This window comes from Leptonychotes weddellii, chromosome 4, assembly GCF_054177405.1.
Source record: "Leptonychotes weddellii isolate Sample4059 chromosome 4, ASM5417740v2, whole genome shotgun sequence".
NCBI lineage: Eukaryota > Metazoa > Chordata > Mammalia > Carnivora > Phocidae > Leptonychotes > Leptonychotes weddellii.
The window spans coordinates 65,053,067-65,075,195 of NC_138372.1; the positions used below are offsets into that span (position 1 = coordinate 65,053,067).

Here is a 22,129-nt window from a genome sequence, read left to right on the forward strand (position 1 = left end):
TCAATAAACATTTGCTGAATGAATGGGGAAAATGGCTCACTTGGTTCCTCCTTACCTAAGACAGTCATCACCGTCTTCATCAGCTTCATGGGTGTCCTCCGGCGGCTGATGGACCCACTTGTATGTGGAGACAAAACGTTGGTTTTCCTCTTGACATACACGTAGATCCTCAGGTACACCACAACCATGATGAAGAAGGCTACAAGGTTGGACACAGTCCAGAAAATGAGGTAACTCCTGCTGTAAATGGGGGCCAGGGAAGAGCAGGCAGAGATATCACACAGGCAATTCCAGCCCAGTGTGGGGACGGCCCCCATAAAGATCGCGATGGCCCAGATAAACAAAATGAGCAGCGTCACCCTCTTTTTCGTCAAGTTGCTATGGATCCGCATCCTCATGATTGACATGTGCCTCTCCACAGCAATAACCAACAAATTGGTCAGAGAGGCGGTCAAGCTGGTGTCCAGGAGCCCCTGGCGGAGAAACCAGCGGTTGACCGTCAAAGTTTTTGAAACGGGGCCAGTGTTAAACATCAGGAATACATAGGCAATTCCAGCAAAGAAATCCGCAGCAGCTAGGTTAGCCAACAGGTAGTAAAAGGGGAAATGAAACTTTCTGTTTTTGATCACTGCTGCGATGACTAGAGAATTCGAAAAAAAAATAAACAGGCAGAAAAATGTTCCAACACACAAAACAATCACAAGCTTCGTTCCTGTCCACTCATCGGCAGTGTCTGTGTTGCTCCTATTGTAAAAAAAGTCCATCCGCTTATCATAGTAACACTCATTCATTGTGGAGAAGGACTGAACATCCTAGAAAGAAATTTAAAGAAGAAACAAACATCACTCTGCAAATTCAGTCACTGAACCACCAGTTGCCACTGCTAAGCCCCTGTTCTGGCCAACTTCTGTTAATCCTTCAGATCCCGATGTAAATGTCCCTTGCTCCAGGACTCTAGCCCCTGACCTCTTATTACAGCATTTATCTTGCATCAGTAATTGTTGTCTGTTTCCCAGGCTAGGTGCAAGTGTGAGGGAGGGTCTATGTCTCTTTTGATCACCAGTATAATCCCAAGACCCATCTGCCTGGGCTGCCTCATGACAGATATTTGCTGAATGGCTGGCTGGCTGACTGACTAATCATGGATCAGCAATAGATCAAATACTCTGAGTCCTGCAATATCCACTCTGCATCAGTAATAATTACAGCACAGTACATTAATGCTTTCTCCTGGTGGTTTCCAGCTCATTCATTATTTATGGGTTCTGTTCATTAGGCAAGGGCAAGTTGGTAATGCCAGGCACACTGTCACCAAGATAAGTGAGTGTTGAGTTACTCTTCACATGACCAAACTGATTCCCCAAGAGATAATTTTCTACCACTTCTGATTCCACTCCTGATCCTCCTTCCACCATCTTTTGGTTTCAAGCTATAATGACAACGCACACTTATGAAGCATGTGATACAGGGCTGAAGACTGTGTTCTCAGTACTCCTCCTTCCTTTTTTGTTCACTTTTTCCTTATTGTCCTTATCCAAATTGTACCAGTGGTGAATGTGCTTACTTGATTTTCCAACTCAATCACTTTAAGTCAGGTTCCTTCCCGGGGCTTTCAACACAGCAGGTGGTGGAAGAGCAGGGTTCCATGGGAAGACGGAGCTCTGGAGTTTGGGCAGATGTCCAAGGATGTGACAACATACCTGCCAAGTGAGGGCAAGTCCTTGGGACACATGTCTGAAAGTAGACCCCAAACTGGGGTATCAGGCAGACAGAAGATGCTCATCTCATGACAAGATCTCTTGGACACCAAAACTAAGGGATTCTGGCCAAGGAGGGGTTGGGAGGAGCTCTTAGGATGCCTCTCCATCTACGCTTGGTGGAAAGACCAGGAGTTCTGCCTCACAGTGGTCTGAACAGCTATGAAAGTTTCCAATCAAAGGAGACCAGAGTTGAAAGCCAGAAATTTAGAGTGAGAATGTCTGTGGGCTCCCTGTCAAGGAACGAGGCTGCAAATTATTCACTGGAGAACCAGAGATCCAGTAGGCCCAGAAACTGAGCAGTCCACTGGTGGGAATGAAGTGGCTCCAACAGCAAAAGCTTAATAGAAATCCCCAGCTTTTAAGGTTCTCATAAATTCTGCAGTCCAATACCATACCCAGAATCAGGGGAAGCCGATCAGATATCAATTTGAAGTAGCACAAAATACAAATTTATCTTAGACAGTGTTCTTTTTAATTTGTATTTTAATGGTGTAATGATACTTTTAAATGAATTAGATACATACTTCTCTGCCATAGCAAATGGAAGGTAAAATATCATTTTATAAGCTTACAATAAAAAACTGGGAGTGGTCTCAAGAGACAAATGACTCTAGAGCCTTTCAATTACAAGGAAGGGGACTTGATTTTATGAGACTGACGCGCTGCCCACTGCGCCAAGAGGGCCGCTGGGGACTTGATTTTAATGACAAAACAAAAATTACTCTCTTTGGCAGACATTCACAAATGTTTAACTGCCAGCAGAAGATAGCTCCATACAACAGGCCAATAGACCTATGTTGTATCATGGTAATTTTCTCAAATATAGATATATAATTTTAATAGCTTCATAATGTTCCAGCATATGATCATAACACACCTTACTTAACCCCTAAATGTTGGATATTTCAGTTGCCCCTAATATTTAGCCTCTATAAACAAGGCTGGGTTCTTGTGCATTAATCTTTACATACTCGGCCAATTATTTGCTTAAGATTAATCCATACATTTCAAGTTGTTGAAGTAAAGAATATAAATTTATTTAAAGACTTCTGATACAGACTGTCGAACTGCCCTTAAGACAGATGATATTTCTAATCCCACCAGCAGCATATGAGAATTGAACAGAAGACCCTAATCTAGTAAAATTCAATTTAAATATTCAAGGAGAAAATTCAGGCTTTCAATAGTGTTGGAAGTATATAGAAATTCAAGACAAATAATGCAAAAGAAATTTTTCATGGTGCAATTATTATGTGTCCTTTCACTAATAAAAAATATTTCATGTATTTTATTTTGCTATATGCTCTGGATAGCTAAGAGAAACACATTTCTAATTTAAAAGTTATGTTATCCTTGACTAACTCATCAGCAATATCAACTAATATGTCAGAAAGATGTTGGTATGAAGATACTACCAATAAAACTTTAAATTTTCCTAATTTCCTTTTGAAGGGATCTTAACATTTTAGTTTTGGTTCACAAATTTGATGGAATTTGTAATTATATGATATCCTAAATCCTCAATGATTCTTACTTGAAAAATCTTCCAATTTAACTTTCTCCCCATCAAAACCCAAATGGCACATTCTTAGACATATTTTAACAAAAAATCATCCTGAGACTGAGAAGCAGTTTTATCTTCCAAAGTTGAGAAGTCACAGAAAAAAAAACATAATTAACCAGAATTCCTACCAAGCAGCTCCCTACCTCACAGCTTCAAATCCTACTTTTGGGCGAAACAAACAATGAGAGCAAATAAAGTTCAAGTGGGGAACCTGTGAAAAAGATTCCATAGGATGGAATATTGTACAGCTACTGAAAATCATATTTACCATGAAGTTGTGGTAATGAGAAAAAGCACATGCTATTATTTTAATTATAAATAATTACATATGCACGCATGCATATACATACATATTTTATATACACAAAGACATATACACACACATATTTCTTGACCATCTTTTAAAAATATAGAAAAAATAAGGAAAAAATCTTAAAAGTGTAAATACTTCATTAAGGATGGTAGAATTAGGGATCAATTGCTATATGCTCTGGATAGCTAAGAGAAACACATTTCTAATTTAAAAGTTATGTTATCCTTGACTAACTCATCAGCAATATCAATTAATATGTCAGAAAGATGTTGGTATAAAGATACTACCAATAAAACTTTAAATTTTCCTAATTTCAAAACAATTAATTTTAAAAACAATTCTTTCCAGTTTTTTCTCTTCCACATTTTCTGTAATAAATAAATAGACTTTTAAATGCTAGTGTAATATTCTGTCTTCAGAACACACATTCTACTTAATGTATTCAACCTTTCTTTGACAAATACAGCTCCAAAAAATCAAAATTAATGTTCAAAGGAGAAGCTTCAAGGATTCACTATGTTCATTATTACTACTCTCACCAGCACAGCACACTTTAGAGTTTTTCAGTGATAATGAAAATAAAATGGTTTTCTACTTAAAATTTCATGTAGCTGTAAAACCTTACACATTGACAACTATAATCAAATTGTGACATTACTTTCCCCAACTCTCCTGTAAAACATTTCCTAATGCAATCACCCCAGAGCTCCAAAAATGAATAACTGGCAGTTCTGTGAATTAGTGCTTTTGATTTTTTTTCCTTCCCTGTCATATGCTGCCAAGCTTGTTGACAGTCCCCAGGACGTACTAATGACGGATCACCATATTTTCTTAGCTGCAAATTACCAAAACTTTAGGGAGCTTCTAACAAATGATCAATGTATCATCTCTTGAACTCTCTCAAACCTTAAAATATGATTCTGTGATCCCAGCCTCAACATCTCCTCCACAGAGATACCTTCTCCAACCAATCCAAAGTAACCCTAGAGGCCTGTTTATCTTCACCAGAGCACCTATCCTTTGTTACGTGTTTTCTCTTATTTTTATGCCCATTCCCCCACAGCTAGACTGTTCTGCTCCAGTACAGCAGGGACCATGCCTCGTAAAATCACGTCTGTAGGGGCCCCTGGGTGGCTTAGTCAGTTAAGCTGTTAAGCGTCTGCCTTTGGCTCAGGTCATGATCCTGGAGTCCCAGGATCGAGCCCCACATCGGGCTCCTTGCTCAGAGGGGAGCCTGCTTCTCCCTCTGCCCCTCACCTCACTCGTGTTCTTACTCTCTCTCTCACTCTCTCTCAAATAAATAAAATCTTAAAAAAAAAAAAGATCACGTCCATAGGATCAGCATTTGTGGAAGGGATGAATGAATCTCCATCCTATACTACCTCTTCCCCCACTAAAATGACAAGTTCAATTAAACATCTTTGCTGACTTACACATCACCCACTAAGAAGGTCAGTTAGAGAACAGCTTCACTTAACTGTGCTCTTGGGTTAGTTACTGAATATCTCCATATCATTATTACTATTCTTAATTGCTAGTGTTTGAGTGATGGCTTTGTGCCTAGTGAGTTATCTCATTTAATCCTCCCAACAGTGATGTAGATACTATTACCATACCCACTTTGCAGATGAGGAAACTGAAGTGCCCTTCCCGACAGTCATACAACCAGTAAGAGAAGACCCTGGGTTCTGTTGGGGAAGCTGTGCTCCCAGGACCCCATGCTTATGGACAACATTACACTTTCTCTCCCCGGGCAAACAAAACACCAGACAGACCAAGAACTATAGTCATACTTACAATAACTATAGAATCATCAAAATAGAATGATCCAATCAAAACACATTCAAAGACTGTCTTGTACTATAAAAAAAAATGGGGGACATTATAAATAGCCTTTAGGGTTCCTTTTTAAAGATTTATTTATTTGAGAGAGAGAGAGATCAGGCACACAGACACGATATGGGGAGGGGCAGAGCGAGAGGGGGAGAGGGAGAGAGAGAGAGAGAGAATCTCAAGCAGACTCCACACTGAGCACAGAGCCAAATGAGGGGCTTGAGCTGAAACCAAGAGTCTGATGCTTAACAGATTGAGCCACTCAGGTGCGCCTAGGGTTTCTTTGTTTTCTTTTAATAGCCCTGAGAAACACAGAAGAGGCACTTTTCTGAAAATACGTTTTCAAATTTTATGTTAAGTAGGCCCACAATATGGTCAATTTCAAGATTAATGTTCCTAACTTTAATTCCACCAAATCCCAAGCTGGGTTTTTTTTTCTTTTTTTTTCCTTTCTTTTCTTCTTCTTTTGTTTTTTTTTTTTTTTATATATATACCAAAGGTTTAGAGGATTTGGCTAGTTGTGACCCAAAAACAAAAGATGTTAAACTTTGGAGCTATTACCACAACTTCAAACTTCAGTAATTTAAGACTTCATAAAATGATGGTTTAGAAAGTCTATATGTGGAATCCAAATGAAAACTTCATGAGCAAAGCTCTCATTTAGACTCTCCCAAACCTGATTCTCTGAAAAAATGTTCAGCCAGCCCATAATGTGGAAACAATTATGAAAATTAAGACATTTGAAAACCACTCAAGCAGCTTTTATTTCTAGCTACATCTTACAGGACATGGGCTGTTGGCCTTTTAGCTGGCTTTCAATAACGCTTCCCTCTGTCTCCTAGGACGAAACTGGATGCATCCTGAATGAGGTCAGTGGGCGCTATGCATATTTTCATCTCCGAGGGCCTGCAAAGGTAGAACAGTTCTCTCCTCTCTGGAAACCCCAGCCAGAAGGGAGTTAGAGATTAGGTCAGCTGGTGTGCCAACGACCAGAGAAAAGAGACCGCTCCTGCATAAGCAATCACGTCTGCTCACTGAATTCTTTTCAGTAATTCACGTTAACGGCAAAATCAGGATAGCACGGGAGATTTAAATCCACATACGATCCCTGACGTTCATTTTAGCCATTAGTTTCAAAGCCTTTAGTCTTGCTATTCCCTCTGCCCAGACACTTCCTCCCCCAGATAGCCACAGGCTCATTGCCCCACTTCATTCCTGTTCAAATGTCACCGCATCAGAGATCCCTCCTCTGCCATCCCCTAAGAGAGCACCTCACACCACCCTGCTGCACTTCCACCCTCTGTCCTTCTTGGTCCCTCTCTGCAGCATTTCTCACCACCTGAAACTACTGTAGTTATGGTCTGTTCCCATACGTTAGGAAGTCAGGGGCGCTGTGTCGTTAAGGCGCATCCCCAGTACCTGGAACAATGCCCAGCACATAGTAGGCACTCAGTAAACACTTGTTAGACATAGAACGAAATCAAGTCCTTGTGCACACATGCCTGTATGCCCCTGTTTATCCAAACTGAGCATTATTACTTTCTTCTTCAGCGTACTCTCTAATTTGGATCTCACAACTCTTTCATTTCCCTCCACAGACCTGGCGCCAAGCCCTGCAGCTGAGAGGTGTGAGGAATAGAGTTTGCCACCCTTGAACAGGGTGGTCTGAAGGGCAGTCTCACAGTAGAGACCTCTCCCTTGTGTGTAGGGACATCAGAAACTATGGCTCCTCTTTAAACATAACTTCAAAAGAGAGGGGGACCCAATGGCCAAAGCTAAAACAATTTGAGAGGCAAAATAAAATAGCATTGGACTATAAACAAATGTATAAAATAAACACCCTTAATGCATACTGATGTGAGTAAATGACAGAATAAAATAACAAACAAGAAAGAGGAGATAAATCTCCCATGCAGAAAAATTCCAAATAAATTGCATAGACACTCTGCTCTAAAAGAAGGGAACATAATTTCTCCCAGAGGGCAGCAGGAAAAGGTAAGGGGTGGGGGTAGGGAGTCACTTTTCAGTGGAGAACTTGACAAATGATTTTAGCGAGGTGATCGAGGTCAACAACAGTGGTGATAAGTCATATTGCCAATCTGTAATCTTGATATATGTTAAGAATGGCACTTAACTCTGTGATCTTCCTTCCCCAAACCCACAACCACAGTCTCATCATGAGAAAAACCTCAGACAATTCCCAATTGGGTGACATTCTGCAAAATTCCTGACCAGGACTCCTCAAAAACTGTCAAGGTCATGAAAACCAAGGAGAACCTGAGAAACTGTCACAGCTAAGAGGAACCGACGGAGACATAACATCTAAATACAATGTGTATTCTGGATCCTAGAACAGAAAAGGGACATTAGACAAAAACTAGGAAAATTTGAATAAAATACGGACTTCAGTTAATAATACTGTCTCCATATCAGTTCACTAATTGTAATAAGTGTACCACACTGGTGAAGATATAAATAATTGGAGAAACTGTGTACAGGAGGGGATGTATAACACGGAAACTCTATACTATCTGCTCAATTTTTCTGTAAATATAAAACCGTTCTATAAATAAATACTAAAATAGATTTAAAAGAGAGAGGAGGGGATGTTATGAACTTCACTATACTTCAGTAATTTTAAGATAAATAGAGCTCGCGTGTTTCATGAACGGCCACTATCCTGGGTTAGGGTAAAATACACAGAGGAGAGGCAATTTGTTTGGGGTTCAATGTAAATGGAGGTTGTCTATAATAGAGTGCTGGAAGCCTCTGTTATCATTGGGTAAAGCTAGTATGTTTACTTAGGGATGCCTGTTAAGTGTACAAATCTGACACCCTATCTTCGTACCCTAGATCATTTCTCTTAAGAACGCTAAACTCAACTTTGCTTACACTGCATGCCACTCCGTCTCTTAAGAAGGAATGGTAAAGTCAGGTGTACAAAATTGCTCTGATGGAGACCGTCTGTCCCCACAAGGCACCCAGTGCCTCTACGGGGAGTAAAGCTCCCAGGCAGCCGCCACACAGAGGAGGGGCAGGCACCCACGGGGTGCGTTTGGGCAATGACAAACATCCGTGCCTCCAGTCCTCTTCGGCCGCAGGTGGTGACCCGCGGGGGACCACGGCAGCTGGAGCTCCGCAGAATAAACAGGTCACTGTATCACTGCGTGTGGATGAGCCCTGCAGGGACGGAGGACCACCCGCCACAAGTCAGCTGGCTCAGACACGGCTTTCTCGCTCTCCGTCGAGTGGGTGGATTTATAAGAGGCCACGGTATACACACTGTTTCTACCCTAGGGATTGTTTAATAAACAACTGCGAGCAAACGTATTGTTCCCCAGTTGTCCCTGATGACTGAAGTCTGTCTTAAACTTCTTGATTAAACAGGAAAGCAAACCGGAAAACATACAGAGCTAAACCAAAGGAGACACAGGTTTTATATGATCAGCAGATTCCCTGACTTATCAGAATATAACGTAAATATTTAATTGTGTTTGCTTAATGTATTATACAATTTTAATCCCATCTACCTCATGAGATTAGAAAGATAACAGATACACTTTGTCCTTTGACCCTCTCAAAAGTAAAGATGCTAATCACAATGCTTAGAATTAATACTTACAAAGAATATAACTACGTATGTTCTGTTGTATAGGAAATAAACTTTAGACCATTATGCATTCACATGCTTTACTCTTTGAAGGAGGAAAGTGCCAAAATTTAAAGAGTGGACATTTACAGCTGAAAAAGATATTCTTCTTGTACGAAGAACTTGGTCACTGTGAAAATACATTTTGAGAAACTTCGAAGTTCCTGCTTACAGCAAAGACTTCCCACGAGAAGAAAATTAGGTGTCTTTAGATGTAAAATCCACAACAGACAAAATCTTGGTCCAAACCATTTGTCCTAACCTAACCATAGTACTGCATTCCCTTGCTCGTTCCATTTCATGACCCTGTCCCCTGCCTCCAGTCCTAAAAAGGATATTCAAGAGCCTCTTGCTGCTTGTTCCCAATAATCCCCCCACCGCTGTTACCAGCTATCGGTCAGTATTATGATCTGCAGTGACCCCCTCCGTGCTTCTAGAGACCACACCAGCCCAGGTTAGAGACTGACTAAATCCTAAAACTCTGTAGGGAAAGGGAAATCATATTTTCAAAACACGTGGCTCTAATAGGAAGCAGTTGCTGTAATCAAAGCTTCCGAGGTTCTACAGGAGAGCATTGCTATGGCTAAACGAACAAGTCACAGGGTCTCGGGCAGGAGTTCTAAGCCTTGGTCAGGAAGCAGCATTCATCACGAAAGTGGGCGGCTCACAGCCCTCCCCACCCTGCCCCCCTCTCCCACCCTGTGCCTGCCTCGTGGTAAAAGAGCGTGCCTGTGTCAAGGTGGCCAGGTCGTGGAAATGTATATAAAAGACATCTGAGTGCTGCGCCTGACCTCATACATTGGCCCCTCCGACCCCCGCCCCTACCCTTCTCCTTGTGCTCCGTACCCTGCAGGACTGCATCAGCAAGCCTTGCCCTCCAGCTCCTGTGGACAAGGGGGACAGCAAGAGATCTGGAGGAGGCAGGAGGCCGAGGCTGGGAGACTGATTTTCCTTGTCCCCTCCCCTCCTCCCTCCCCTTGGCTTTCAGGTTGAGGGGTGCTAACTGCTCTTTGCTGTTTCCAGCTCTTGGATGATACTGCGTCATCTCTTGTTGGCTTCCATAAACTCTGCCCTCCCCCAGTTACCAAGTTACCGTCCCCCCTGCTCCAGCTACCAGTTTGACTGTATCATGTGTTTCTTGTGGAACACTGAGAATACAGATGCCCTTTCCAGTACACTGTAATACAACAAAAAGTGTTGTTTTAAAGGTTTTATAAAATATTTTTATTTATTTGACAGAGAGAGACACAGCGAGAGAGGGAACACAAGCAGGGAGAGTGGGAGAGGGAGAAGCAGGCTTCCCGCAGAGCAGGAAGCCCGATGCGGGGCTCGATCCCAGGACCCTGGGATCATGACCTGAGCTGAAGGCAGACGCTTAACCGACTGAGCCACCCAGGCGCCCCTAAAGGTTTTAATATGTTATGGATTTTCTTAAATCTTTTAGTAATATTTAGTACACTTTAACATTTCTTGGTTGTGAATATAACAACTCCCAGAGAAGGAAAGAGGAATAAATCATATTCCTGAGGGCATGGACCAGTATCACAATTTTCTTGATGCCTTCAGTGTCCCCTTACCTGCACCAGAACCCTACTAAATTTCTCTACACATGGTAGGTGACTTAATCAATGGGTGATTTACCCATTGGTAGGGGTTTTATAAAATACAGGTGACGGCACTGGATTCCACCAGATCCCTGCACACTGGAGTCTACGTCACTGATGTCCTTCCGTGTCATCCAGGATCGGTCCCAACTCCAACCGTGTTGCTGGTCTTAGATGCCACGGATGTAAGTGTTAGGTTGGGCTTAAGGATTAGCCAGGTTTGAAACCCGATGGTATGGCAAAGGAATCAGTAGTCTTTCCTTTATAATGCCTGGGGGAGGGGGGGGTAGAGACAACTGTAGCCTTATGCGAGGCAAAAACAATGCAGACATGCCGCAAGGGCTACCTGTTGGAGGGCACGGCCGAGCCATCATCCGTGGCAGGGCCGGCGGCAGGGCCAACTGGGAGCAGTCCTGCATCAGTGCTGCCCTCTCAGAAGAGCCGGAGCCCGCCGCCTTGCTGACGAGGCTACATGGCAGACAGTCTTGAGACTCTGGGGACATGAGCCTGACAGAGTCCCTGAATAGGCCAAGAAGCTGTGAGGCTCAAAGCATGGGGAGGGCGGGGTTTCTCAAGAATAAATCCATCCCTATCCCAATAATAGCTTCCTCGTACCCTAGCATTCTTCACCTCTGCTCCTCCACCAGCCCCTCCAGTATGAATACAGACATGCTTGGGGGAGGTCCGAGGCCATCCCTGACTCTGGAACCTAGACAAATCTATACAACTGGAACTTTCCTACATGTACAACCTGATTTTCCTGAACTGACTTTTTATGCACTAGATTCAGACGCTGTTTTAGGCACTGTTGGGGAGAACTCCAGGGAGGAGCACGGGAGGAGCATCCTCTACCCCAGAGTCAGCCTTTCCCACCAGACTGTGAGCTTCTCAAGGGCTAGAACGGTTTCTTTACTTACGTTTGTGCATTTGATGCCCGATAGAGGGGCATGGAGTAGATGCACAATAAATGTCTGGTTCATGTGCTGGTTAGTTTCAGTTAGCTGGTAGGGAGTAGAGGAGTTGGAAACTTGATCACATTATGTTGAATAACCAGGAGTAAGAAGAAAGCATAGGCTATCCTTTCAAGATATTTGGCGGAGAAATATTAGATACCTCTTCTATGGCATTCCACATGCTTTACTGCATATTTGTTTTGTCTTGACATCACTTCCAAACCTGTTGGAAGCACAGCTGGTATCCTCTCTCCCTGTTCTTTGAAGCACAAACAAGTACTTGGTTGTAATCAGCACAAAATAAAAATGTGTTCCATTTTATTGAATAATTCTCAAATCCTTGGTTTCCAGCCCTCTTTTCCTTTGGTTCACTGTGGAGGTTGACAAATAGTTCTTCCCTCCTTGAAACTCCCCACCTGAGCCTCTGGGACTCTATCTTTTCCTGGTGTTTTCCCATTGTCCTCAATACCTCTGTCCCCTGTTCTCCCAGCAGCCCCACAATGTATACACTCCTAGACTTGTTCTCGGCCTCCTCTTCTCTTCCCTTTAAACTTTCTTCCACCCTAACTACTATTGCTTAAATTATTTTCTCTATATGGGTGACTCCTGAATAACCATCTCAAACCCTGACACCTCTCACACTCCCCCTCTCATGCTAAGCTCCCAGACTGCCTTCAAGATAAACAAGAAGAAAGTCACCCTAAAGATAGTATATATGTAGGCTGGAACTCTCAACTTCCCTCATTTCAGCTCTTGGAGATAATGAGACCACAATAAAAAATAAAGTTGCAGGTTTCAGGACACTTGGGTGGCTCAGTTGGTTAAGCGGCTGCCTTCGGCTCAGGTCATGATCCCAGGGTCCTGGGATCAGGTCCCGCATCAGGCTCCCTGCTCTGCGGGGAGCCTGCTTCTCTCTCTGCCTGCCATTCTCCCTGCTTGTGCTCTCTCTCTCTCTGTCAAATAAATAAATAAAATCTTTAAAAAAATAAAGTTGCAGGTTTAAACACCAGTTTTTAATGTAGGGAGCTAGAATGATGGTGGTCTCAGGCCTCTCTCCTTGTTTGTAGTACAGCATTCAGAAGTTGGCAGAGAGGTTTGGAATGGGACAGGGTTTGTCCCACTCGTACTGGCCAGGACCTTGGGTGTTTGGCTTAAGCTCAGGGTAGACTAGTAGAACCCCTTTCCCTGATGCCCCACTGGGTCCTCACTACTATAATGTTCTGGGCTCTCAATCTGCTCTTGCTCCCGCCCTCTGGATATTGGGGATTCTAACTCAGCTCCAAACCTGAGTATATCCTTGCTGGGCTTCCCCCCGAGAATGGTTCTCAGCCTCTTCTCAAGTGAACTCCCCCTTGTTGACCTTACCACACAGCAGGCCTCTGACCCTCAGGCTGCAAAGGACTAGCAGGACCTTTGACTCCATTTCTCAGAAGTCCTGTTCTGCCTGGTAGGACACCGAACTCATCCTGCTAACTCATTTGCTCATAATTGTATACTCCCCTGCCATTCCTCTCATGATTATTTTTTTCGTATCTAGATTTAGCTTTATGTTCTATGGCACAGACTGCCAAATTGTTTTCCAGTTGTAACGAACTCCATTCCCCAGCCTCCCTACAGCTAGGTTGGCCACAGAACTAAGTTTCTGGAATGGAATGTGAACATAAATGAAGTTCGCCACTTCCAGGTTAGCCCTAAAACACACCGTGTGTGCCCCTCCATGCTCTTCCTGCAAATTGTAGTACAGATGGGCCTGTGATTCTGCATTCAGCATTCAGACCAGGGCGAAGCTTGAGGAGGAGCTTGATTCCACATAGTTCACAGACAAGTTTCTATCAATGAGGAAATAAGTACCAAAATTGCAAATAAACACCTAGAAATGTTTACGGCACTTTGACATTACTGTGAAAGACAAAGTGCATGATCAGTGGAGTATAAACCACAGCTATTGCTCTTTGCTGTACTGAAGATAAAGAAAACCAGTCTCTAAACAAAGCGAGTTTGAGAAGCACTGCCCTAGCACATGGTGGAAAAACAAGATGAAAGGGACCCTTCAAACCCGAACCACTCACCTTGGGACTGCGAGCAAGAGAGAGAAATAAGCTTCTGTCTTTTTCAAGCCACTGTGCTTTGGGAACTCTGCCCAAGAAGCCCGCAGCTGTAGGTGAAGGTGCTGGAAGGAAACAGAATGGGAACATGCATTGGCTGTTCCTTCCCTGCAGCTCTTAGCAAAGCATTACAAGAAAGAGATAAGCTCAGGCAAGAATTGTTGGTAAGTTTGTAAGCAACGGTGTAAAAGAACACACAGCATCTGGAGACTGGGAGATGAGAGACATTAACTGCCCTGGGACCGGGAAGAGCAGAAGATAGCATCACCACTCACAGCCTTTCTCGAAGGCCTCTCAAGCAGATGTTGCACGGAAGCAAAGGAAGACAGGCCTATAGTAAAGAGCAGAGTGAAGGTGTGCCTTCCTGCTCAAGTCCATGTTTTGGAGGCCCTCAAGGTAGAGATTGATGAAGATGGAAGACAGAGGTGGGCCAACCACAGAAGCTGGGAAGTCAAACAAGCTTAAGAACTTGGTCCAGAAAGCAATGTGAACGTGGTGACTGATGAGTGGGGGTGACTAGAAGCAAACAGACCGGAAAGACTAGGAACTTCTTAAGGTTATTATGTTGCCACAGAAGCCACATCTGGGCCTGAAAAGGCCCCTGTTCACTCTCCCCGCAAGGAGCACACCCTCCCCCACATATCAGATATGGCCATAGAGGGGGATGGACAGGATGAACTTCACAAGAAACAAGGTCAAGGTCAGAGCCCTCGTGAGGCCTCTCCTGGAGAGCAGAAGCAGGGGCCAGCCACAGGATGATTCCACCGCCGGGGCAGGGAGGTTGTAATTCCTGCCCAGCAGGCTTCATTATTTCTAGGCGCCTGTGACTGCTGCAGGTCTCCTCTTCTTCTGAATGCGAGTTTGTTTTATTTGTTTTATTTATTTATGCTGTTTTCTCATTTCTCCTACTCCATCATAAGTGGATGTTGGCCGGTCAGAATTAAGAGAGAAAGGAACACTTCAGCCTGGCATACAAAACAGAGGTTAGAGAGGAAAAGGCTACACCCGTGGAGTCTGGTAAACTAAACCCTCTCAAGGCAAGCACGGCAGGCCATGACACAGGTGGGGCAGGGTAATCAGGGGCAAGGAGCAGAAGCTTGGGCATCAGCGGCACCTGAGGCAGATGGAGGCTCGTCACACTCAGCAGTAGCTCTGACCTGGCACACTGCTGATCCAGCCAGAGCCTGTCCCTTTCTCTATAAAAATGACACCATAACTGCAACGACTGTATGGGACTGTTGAAGGATTAAAGCAATGCTTACAAAGTGATTAGCAAGACACTTAGCACATAGGAGGTAATAAATGGCAGACAGTACTTCCCAAGAAAGTTAGGTAACTCTCAATTTCTTTTAAAAAGTTCATGGAATATACAACTGGCATTCTGGAAGTTTAATTGTTCATGCTCTGACACCTTCATTTAACAAGGAGTGATGACAAAATCATCCCATATCTACCCTAAAATACCTACAGTCCAGGAACGAATTTCTCCCTGCCTGAGAAGGGGCCCAGGGCCACAGTGACTAAGCTGAAGGCACAGTCACTTCCTTCTGCTGCGGCTTGAAACAAAGCAGGGAGGCAGGAATGGAGAAGGGGGTGGAGGAGGGAGAGCGGAGACAATGTGTTGTGGTAGAAGAACACAGACCTCAGGTCTGGGTTCAAACACTAGCAGATAAGCAGGTGAGAAGAGTGATTAGAGAGCATGGCTCCCACAGCAAACACCAGACTCAGCAGTCAGAAACTAAGAGTTTCTCCTCCAGGATCAGGAACAAGGCAAGGATGCCCACTGTGGCCACTTCTATTCATCACAGGACTGCAAGTCCCAGCCAGGGTAACTGAGCAAGACAAAGATAGAAAAGGTATCTATGTGGAAAAAGGAGGAGTAAAATTGTGTCTGTTCACAGATGACATGATCTTATATAGAGAAAACCCTAAAGGCTGCACAAAAAACTAATAAATGAATTCAGTAAAGTTCCAGGATACAAAATAAACATACAAAAATCAGTTGCATTTCTATACACTAACAATGGAAAAGGAAGTTAAGAAAACAATTCTATTTATAATAGCATCAAAAAGAGTAAAACACTGAGAAATAAACTTAACCAAAGAGGCAAAGACTTACACACTGAAAACTATAAGACATCAATGAAAGAAATTAAAGGAGACACGAATAAATAGAAAGACATGCTATGTTAGTGGGTAGGAAGACTCAATTCTGTCAAAGTGTCCATCCTAGTCTGTGATTTAAAGATTCAGAACCAGCCCTATCAAAATCTCAATGGCACTTTTTAAAAAAATCCTAAAATGCATATAGAACACAAAGGATTCCAAACAGCCAAAACAATCTTGAGAAAGAAGAACAAATTTGGAGGCTATGTATTTCCTGATTTCAAAACATATTACAAAGCTACAGTAATTAAAACAGTATGGTACCGGCAAAAAGACATACTTTGAGACCAACAGAACAGAATAGAGAGCCCAGAAACAAATCCATGCGTATATGGTCAAGGGATCTTCAACAAGGGTGCCAAGAATACACAGTGGGGAAAAGACAGTCTCTTCCACGAATGGTCTTGGGGAAACTGGGCATCCACATGCAAAGGAGCATGGCCTCTAGAGCTACACGGCCTGAGTCTGAAGCCTTGCTTACCGGCAAGTTAGTTAACCTCTCTATGCCTTAATTTCCTCATCTATAAAACAGGGATAATAACAGTATCTTCTTCCTAAGACAGTCAACAGAGTTAAATCTGACATTCCTTTAAAGTTATTATCGATAGGGTCTTGGGAAAGTTACTTACCCTCTTTGAGTTTCAATTTCCTCTGTGGTAAAAGGGAGACAAACTCTAACTTGTTGGGTTACTGGGTAAGGAGGACAAAATGAAGTAGCCAATGTAAAGACCTCAGCCCACTTCCAAGTCCAGAGGAGTCAGAAGAGCCCAGTAAACTTCAAGGAAAGCCTGTTTCCAACAGGTCGAGAAGTGGGGGTCTCAACAGAGATTTCTGGGAAGGGGAGGCCAGAAGAGGGAACCCCTCCCTCAGAATGGGTGGGTTACCAGCATAACGACCCCAAAGCCAAGGCTTGCTCTCCTCTACCACCCTGTCCAGAGTCATGAACTGGTGTTTTTCACTACCACTGAAAACATTTAGATGAATATGTTGTAAGAGGAGTTTAGCCAGCTGGGTTGAAACACTCTAATTATGCAACCATGCTTGTTCTAGGCCACTCTGTCTGGATCTTAGAATAATCCATCAAAACACATTCATTGACATACCACTGAGCAGTGGTCAAAGTGAATTCCCATCTCTTTTCCCGTTTGATCCCACAGTGAGACGAGCAGTGTAGCATTCTCCACACTACAGAGAAGAAAACTACAACTGGGACAGCCTGATTCACTCTCACCAGCATGCATCCTTCTGGCCCCGGACTCTTGGGTCACACTGACCACTGGAACCTTTTTTCGGTGCTTAATTCTATGCCCTCATGAGAAATGAAATACACATATTTGTCCTCCATAATGACATTAATGCCTTTTGCAAGCATTTACTGATTCCAGAAGAAATATGATTACGGCAAGTGTCAATAAAATTTGTAAGTGTATCTCTACTTAGAAGTTTTGACAAAAGTTTATGGGAAAAAGTCCATATAATCCAATGAAAACAACAGAATAAAACTCTAAATCCGTAACAGAAAATAGCAATGATGACTCAGTTTGCCTGCTTCAGAGAAAATTCGGAAGAACAAGCAACCAGCTTTACCTCTAACGCACTGAACAATCTAACTGAAGAAAGGCCTTCTCCTAAAGCATTTTGCTTTCCCCATCAACACAATAGTCTACCAGCTGAACTAGACCACAGAATTCAATTACCTGACTTATAAGAAATTAGACTGGAAATTAACTAAGAAAGACTAGTAATGACTTAGCTGTGCTGACATCCCTTTTCTTTTCCCGCTGTTGGATATTCAAGGAGTTTGCATACGTGATGAGTTCCAAGTATGTAATGGGTGAGTTCCACTGGTCCTGTCCTGGTGAATGCTACCCCACCATGGATTCCTCTCATCCTTGTCCAGTTAACATTTCCTCAGTGTTCATTCTATGCAGGAGAGAGACAGAGATGTGCAAACATTTTAAAGATGTGAAATCCCCCCAGGAAGCTCATAATCTAGAGCAGTGGGTGCTCAACCTAATCCTTCATACATCCCTGCCCCAGGACATCTCACGATATCTGGAGACACGTGTGGCAGACATGGCCGGGGGTGCTATTGGCATCCGGGGGATGGAGGCCGGGGTGCTGCTACACGAGCTACCAGGCACAGGACAGCCCCTGCTGCCAAGAATGACACAGCCCAAAATGTCGGCGGTGCCAAGCTGGAGAAAGGCTGATCTAACGGGTCAGATGACAACTCGGAGTGTCATACTGCTGCGAGGTGAATATGGTGTGAGCTATCAGAGAGACATCAGATGGTGACTGAAACTCAGTGTTGGTAAGAGTCTAGGGAAAATGGCATCTGCAGACCACATGGGTGAGAATGGAAAGTGACACAGCTTGTGGGGAGTGCCATGGGGCAGCATGCACCAAAGGCTTTAAAAACGTTTGTAAACTATTTCTATCTTTGCTTTCTTTCCATTCCCATCTTTCTCTCTCTTCCTTTGCCTTCTCTTTCCTGCCCTCCCCAGGACTGAGGGGTCAGCCCATGAGTGAGAAGGCAGTGTGGGGAGAGGCACCACCAAGGCCTGGGCTGTGGCCGGGGAGCCACAGAGACCGGAGGCTGCTAAGGAAGCTGCAGAGAAGCCTGGGGGAGCAGGCCTGGCAGCTGAGGACAAGGGGCAGTGCGACAGAGTCAGGCCCAGAGGAGGCAGGATGGCCTTTGTGGTTGGGAGACGGGCTAGCATGACTGAAACGGTAAAAATAAGTAAAATATTAGTAAAAATATTGAAGATAATGGGCTACAAGCTTCCTCCTGCCAGAGAAGATATGTACAAAGATATAAAGGGGTGAGAATAGAAAGATCCCTGAGGGTTGGGTTGGAGTGGAGGTATTTGTTATGAATTCATGATTTTATAACACATGACCTAATGTAGAAAAATTTATGGACATATACGTGTGTATACATATATGTGTCTATTTCCTACCTCTGTCCCCTGAGAGGTCTAAAGCAATGACACCCCAGAAACAATGGGCATATCAACCTTCCGTATCTTTATATCATTCTTCACCAAAAGGGAGAATGACTAGGTCAGGGAAACTACAATGTAAGCCTGGAATATCTTATGGTGCCAGAAAATTTTTAAATGCTCAGTGAGGGGCGCCTGGGTGGCTCAATCAGTTAAGCATCTGCCTTCAGCTCAGGTCATGCTCCTGGTCCTGGGATCGAGCCCCGCATTGGGCTCCCTGCTCAATGGGGAGTCTGCTTCTCCCTCTCCCTCTGCCATCCCCCATGCTTGTGCTCGCTCTCTCTCTCTCTCTCTCAAATAAGTATACAAAATTTAAAAAACATTTTAAATGCTCAATGAATAATGGGGATATCAAAAGGACACAGGAGCCAGCTTAGAGGGACTTCCACTGGCCAAATGAGGACAAGTTGAGCATCAAAATAAATAATAACAGTAATATTTCAACATTTTGAATACAAAAGGAATCCATGAATACGTGCCACTAGAAATGAATAAATACACGAGGGAGAAAGAAAGTTCTTCCTTAGAATATAATGCCAATGAGTAAACATAGAAGGAGTAATGGAAATAAAGAATCACCATGTGGCAACCTTCAGAGAGGTGGCTGATTCAGGCAGAAGTCATCAATGAATGGGAAAGGTGGTAGGTGGAGGTTTAAGGAGGAACAGGCTATTAACATAACCTCAGACTACTTCCCCACAAACACCAACAGATTTCAAAGGGAAAAATGGTGAATTTAAGGTGAGAGGATCTGGCAGAAACCAACATAACCAGGCTCTCTAGGCCAATATTTCAGTGGTGGGACAGTCTGACATGGCTCACCTTCTAATGTGATGTGCCAAGAAGAGCAGGGGACCACCAAAGACACATGACCTGAGTCTGGTTCTGAAGAAACACCTGCTCGACCCAGATGGAGAATCCGCCTACAGAGTGTGAGACCTGTAACACCTGCAAGGACCTCAGGAACGGAATAAGTCGGAGGAACTATTCCAGAAGAGACATGACAAATAAATGTAGCTCGGATTCTAGATAAAGCAAGAAAAGAGACATCTGGGGGATAACTGATGAAATCGGAATGGTTTCTGTAGACTGGATCATAGAGAGCTGGACCAATGTCAATTTCCTGATTTGGTGGTACAATGATTAATTTTGTGTGTCAACATAATTGGGTTAAGGGATGCACAAATAGCTGGTAAAATATTTTCTGGGTGTGTCCCTGAGGGTGCTTCTGGAAGAGATTAGCATTTGAACTGGTAAACTAAGTTAAGAAGATCACCCTCACCAATGTGACAGGGTGTCATCTTCCACTGAGAGCCTGAATAGAACAAAAAAAGTGGAAGAAGGTCGAATTTGCCCTGTTGCCTGAACTGGGACATACATCTTCTGCTGTCCTTGGACATCAGTGCTTCTGGTTCTCAGGCCTTCAGACTCAGACTGAATGACATGACCAGTTTTCCTGGTTCTCCAGCTTACAGATGGCACAGTATGGGACTTCCCGGCCTCCATGACCCTATAAGCCAATTCCTATAATAAGCACCCTCACACATATCTATATCTATATCTATCTATCTATATCTATGTTCTATTGGTTCTGTTTCTTTGGAGAACCCTGACTAATCCAAATGCCATGCGGATATAGAAAAAGGTCATACTTATTTTCAGTTTAGTCCAGGGAAAGGGCCCCCATTCAAAGGACTAACCTATTAAAAATCAACCAGAGCAGGAGGCAAATGAGTCAGTGAGTTCTCTATCTGAACTTTGGGTAATTGGTCTTCAACAACCAGTTACCCACAAGAGCTTAACTTTGGATTTCTTTAGCTCTCCTCGGGGGACGAATGCCTCTGACTGACTCTACTGCCCACCTTTGACTTATATGGTCTGAGTCTATCTGGGGGCAGCTCCAGAATTTTTTTTTAAGATTTTTATTCATTTATTTGAGATAGAGAGAGAGAAAGCAGGGGGGAGGGGCAGAGGGAGAGGGAGAAGCAGACTCCCCACTGAGCAGGGAGCCCTACGTGGGACTCGATCCCAGGACCCTGGGATCATGACCTGAGCTGAAGGCAGACACTTAACCGACTGAGCCACCCAGGCACCCCCAGCTGCAGAATTTCTGTAGAGGAAGGGCTTTGGGGCAGCCTGTTTGTAAGGGGAGACCAGGGAAACCTTAAAGCTTTATTTACAAAGCAAGCCCACTGCTTTTGTTTAGACTGCATGTTTATTTGGACCAACTGGTGGCATTTACAGAGGGGCTAAAGTGCCCTCCAACCCAGCCCTGCCACCTGCCAAGCCATCCCCGATGATACCACAGAATCTGCATGGGGCTAAGTAAAGGCCAGGGCTAGCAGCACCTCCAGCCTAATGTCCCAGAGAACAACAAAGACCCAGGACTAGTTGATGAGTAAGTAGGGGGGCTGACTAACATCCTTAGGAAGGGGTGGAGCAGGCTGTCCGGGGCAGGTTGTTTTTCAGAGTGACACCCAGTCTGGCCCAGCCTCAGGTGGATGATGATTCACATCTGAGGAGGGGAGGCAAGGTCCATGGGAACTGGGTGATGTCAGGGGTCAAGGCAAGGGAGGAGTTCAAGGCAAGAGGCAGACAGGTCGGGAGGACAGGGGTCAGGTACTGCAAAGGCAGGGTCAGCAGATAAAGAGGGAAGAGGAGTAAGAAGGACGCCAGCCTGGGGAGCAAAGAGGGGTAGGTGCACCCCAGGAAATCAGAACCTCCCTCGCACTGGGCACTCCTCTCCTGGCTCACCAGGCTCGGCAGGTGGAGAGCAACACATCTTTCAGACTCAATTAAATAATTAGCTTAATTATTTGCAGCATGGAAATGCACTGAGTTGGGTTCGTGCTTCACAGAGCAAACCTTAAAGACCCGAGTTAGCAAGAAGGCACAGGCCAGTGAGGATGGCATCAGGCAGCTCCATTCAATGTCCAGCAGCTGCATGACAATGCTCTTCTGACTCACTGGCTGGTTAGCCGGCTCTGTGTTTTTGTCCACCAAGCACTGCAGACAGTACAGGTGATTCTACGAGGGAATTACAGTTTCTTCGGAACTTTGCCCTGTGCCTCCGATCACACAGGGTTAGGTCATCTCAGTCCTGAAACTTCTGTTCCTCGTGTATTCCCCAGACGGCAGTTGTGCAACCTTTGGCAGGATCTCCTCCCTGAAGTCCCC

At 44.1% G+C, this 22,129-nt stretch overlaps 1 protein-coding gene across 3 annotated transcripts in view; it reads right to left on the minus strand.

The window, feature by feature from the left end:
- The window catches only part of LPAR3 (lysophosphatidic acid receptor 3), a 74,835-nt gene that overhangs the window by 49,551 nt on the left and 3,155 nt on the right, over positions 1 to 22,129 (minus strand). The window contains exons 2-3 of one of the 3 annotated variants that reach the window (XM_031031924.2): positions 17,757 to 17,870; positions 56 to 812 (exon numbers count right to left, since the gene is read on the minus strand). In XM_031031924.2, the coding sequence (XP_030887784.1) occupies positions 56 to 812; positions 17,757 to 17,837 (838 nt within the window). In that variant the 5' untranslated portion in view covers positions 17,838 to 17,870. Of the gene's footprint in view, positions 1 to 55; positions 813 to 1,564; positions 2,183 to 17,756; positions 17,871 to 22,129 lie in introns of those variants that run through there. The other 2 variants (XM_031031925.2, XM_081818686.1) reach the window with 2 other exon arrangements.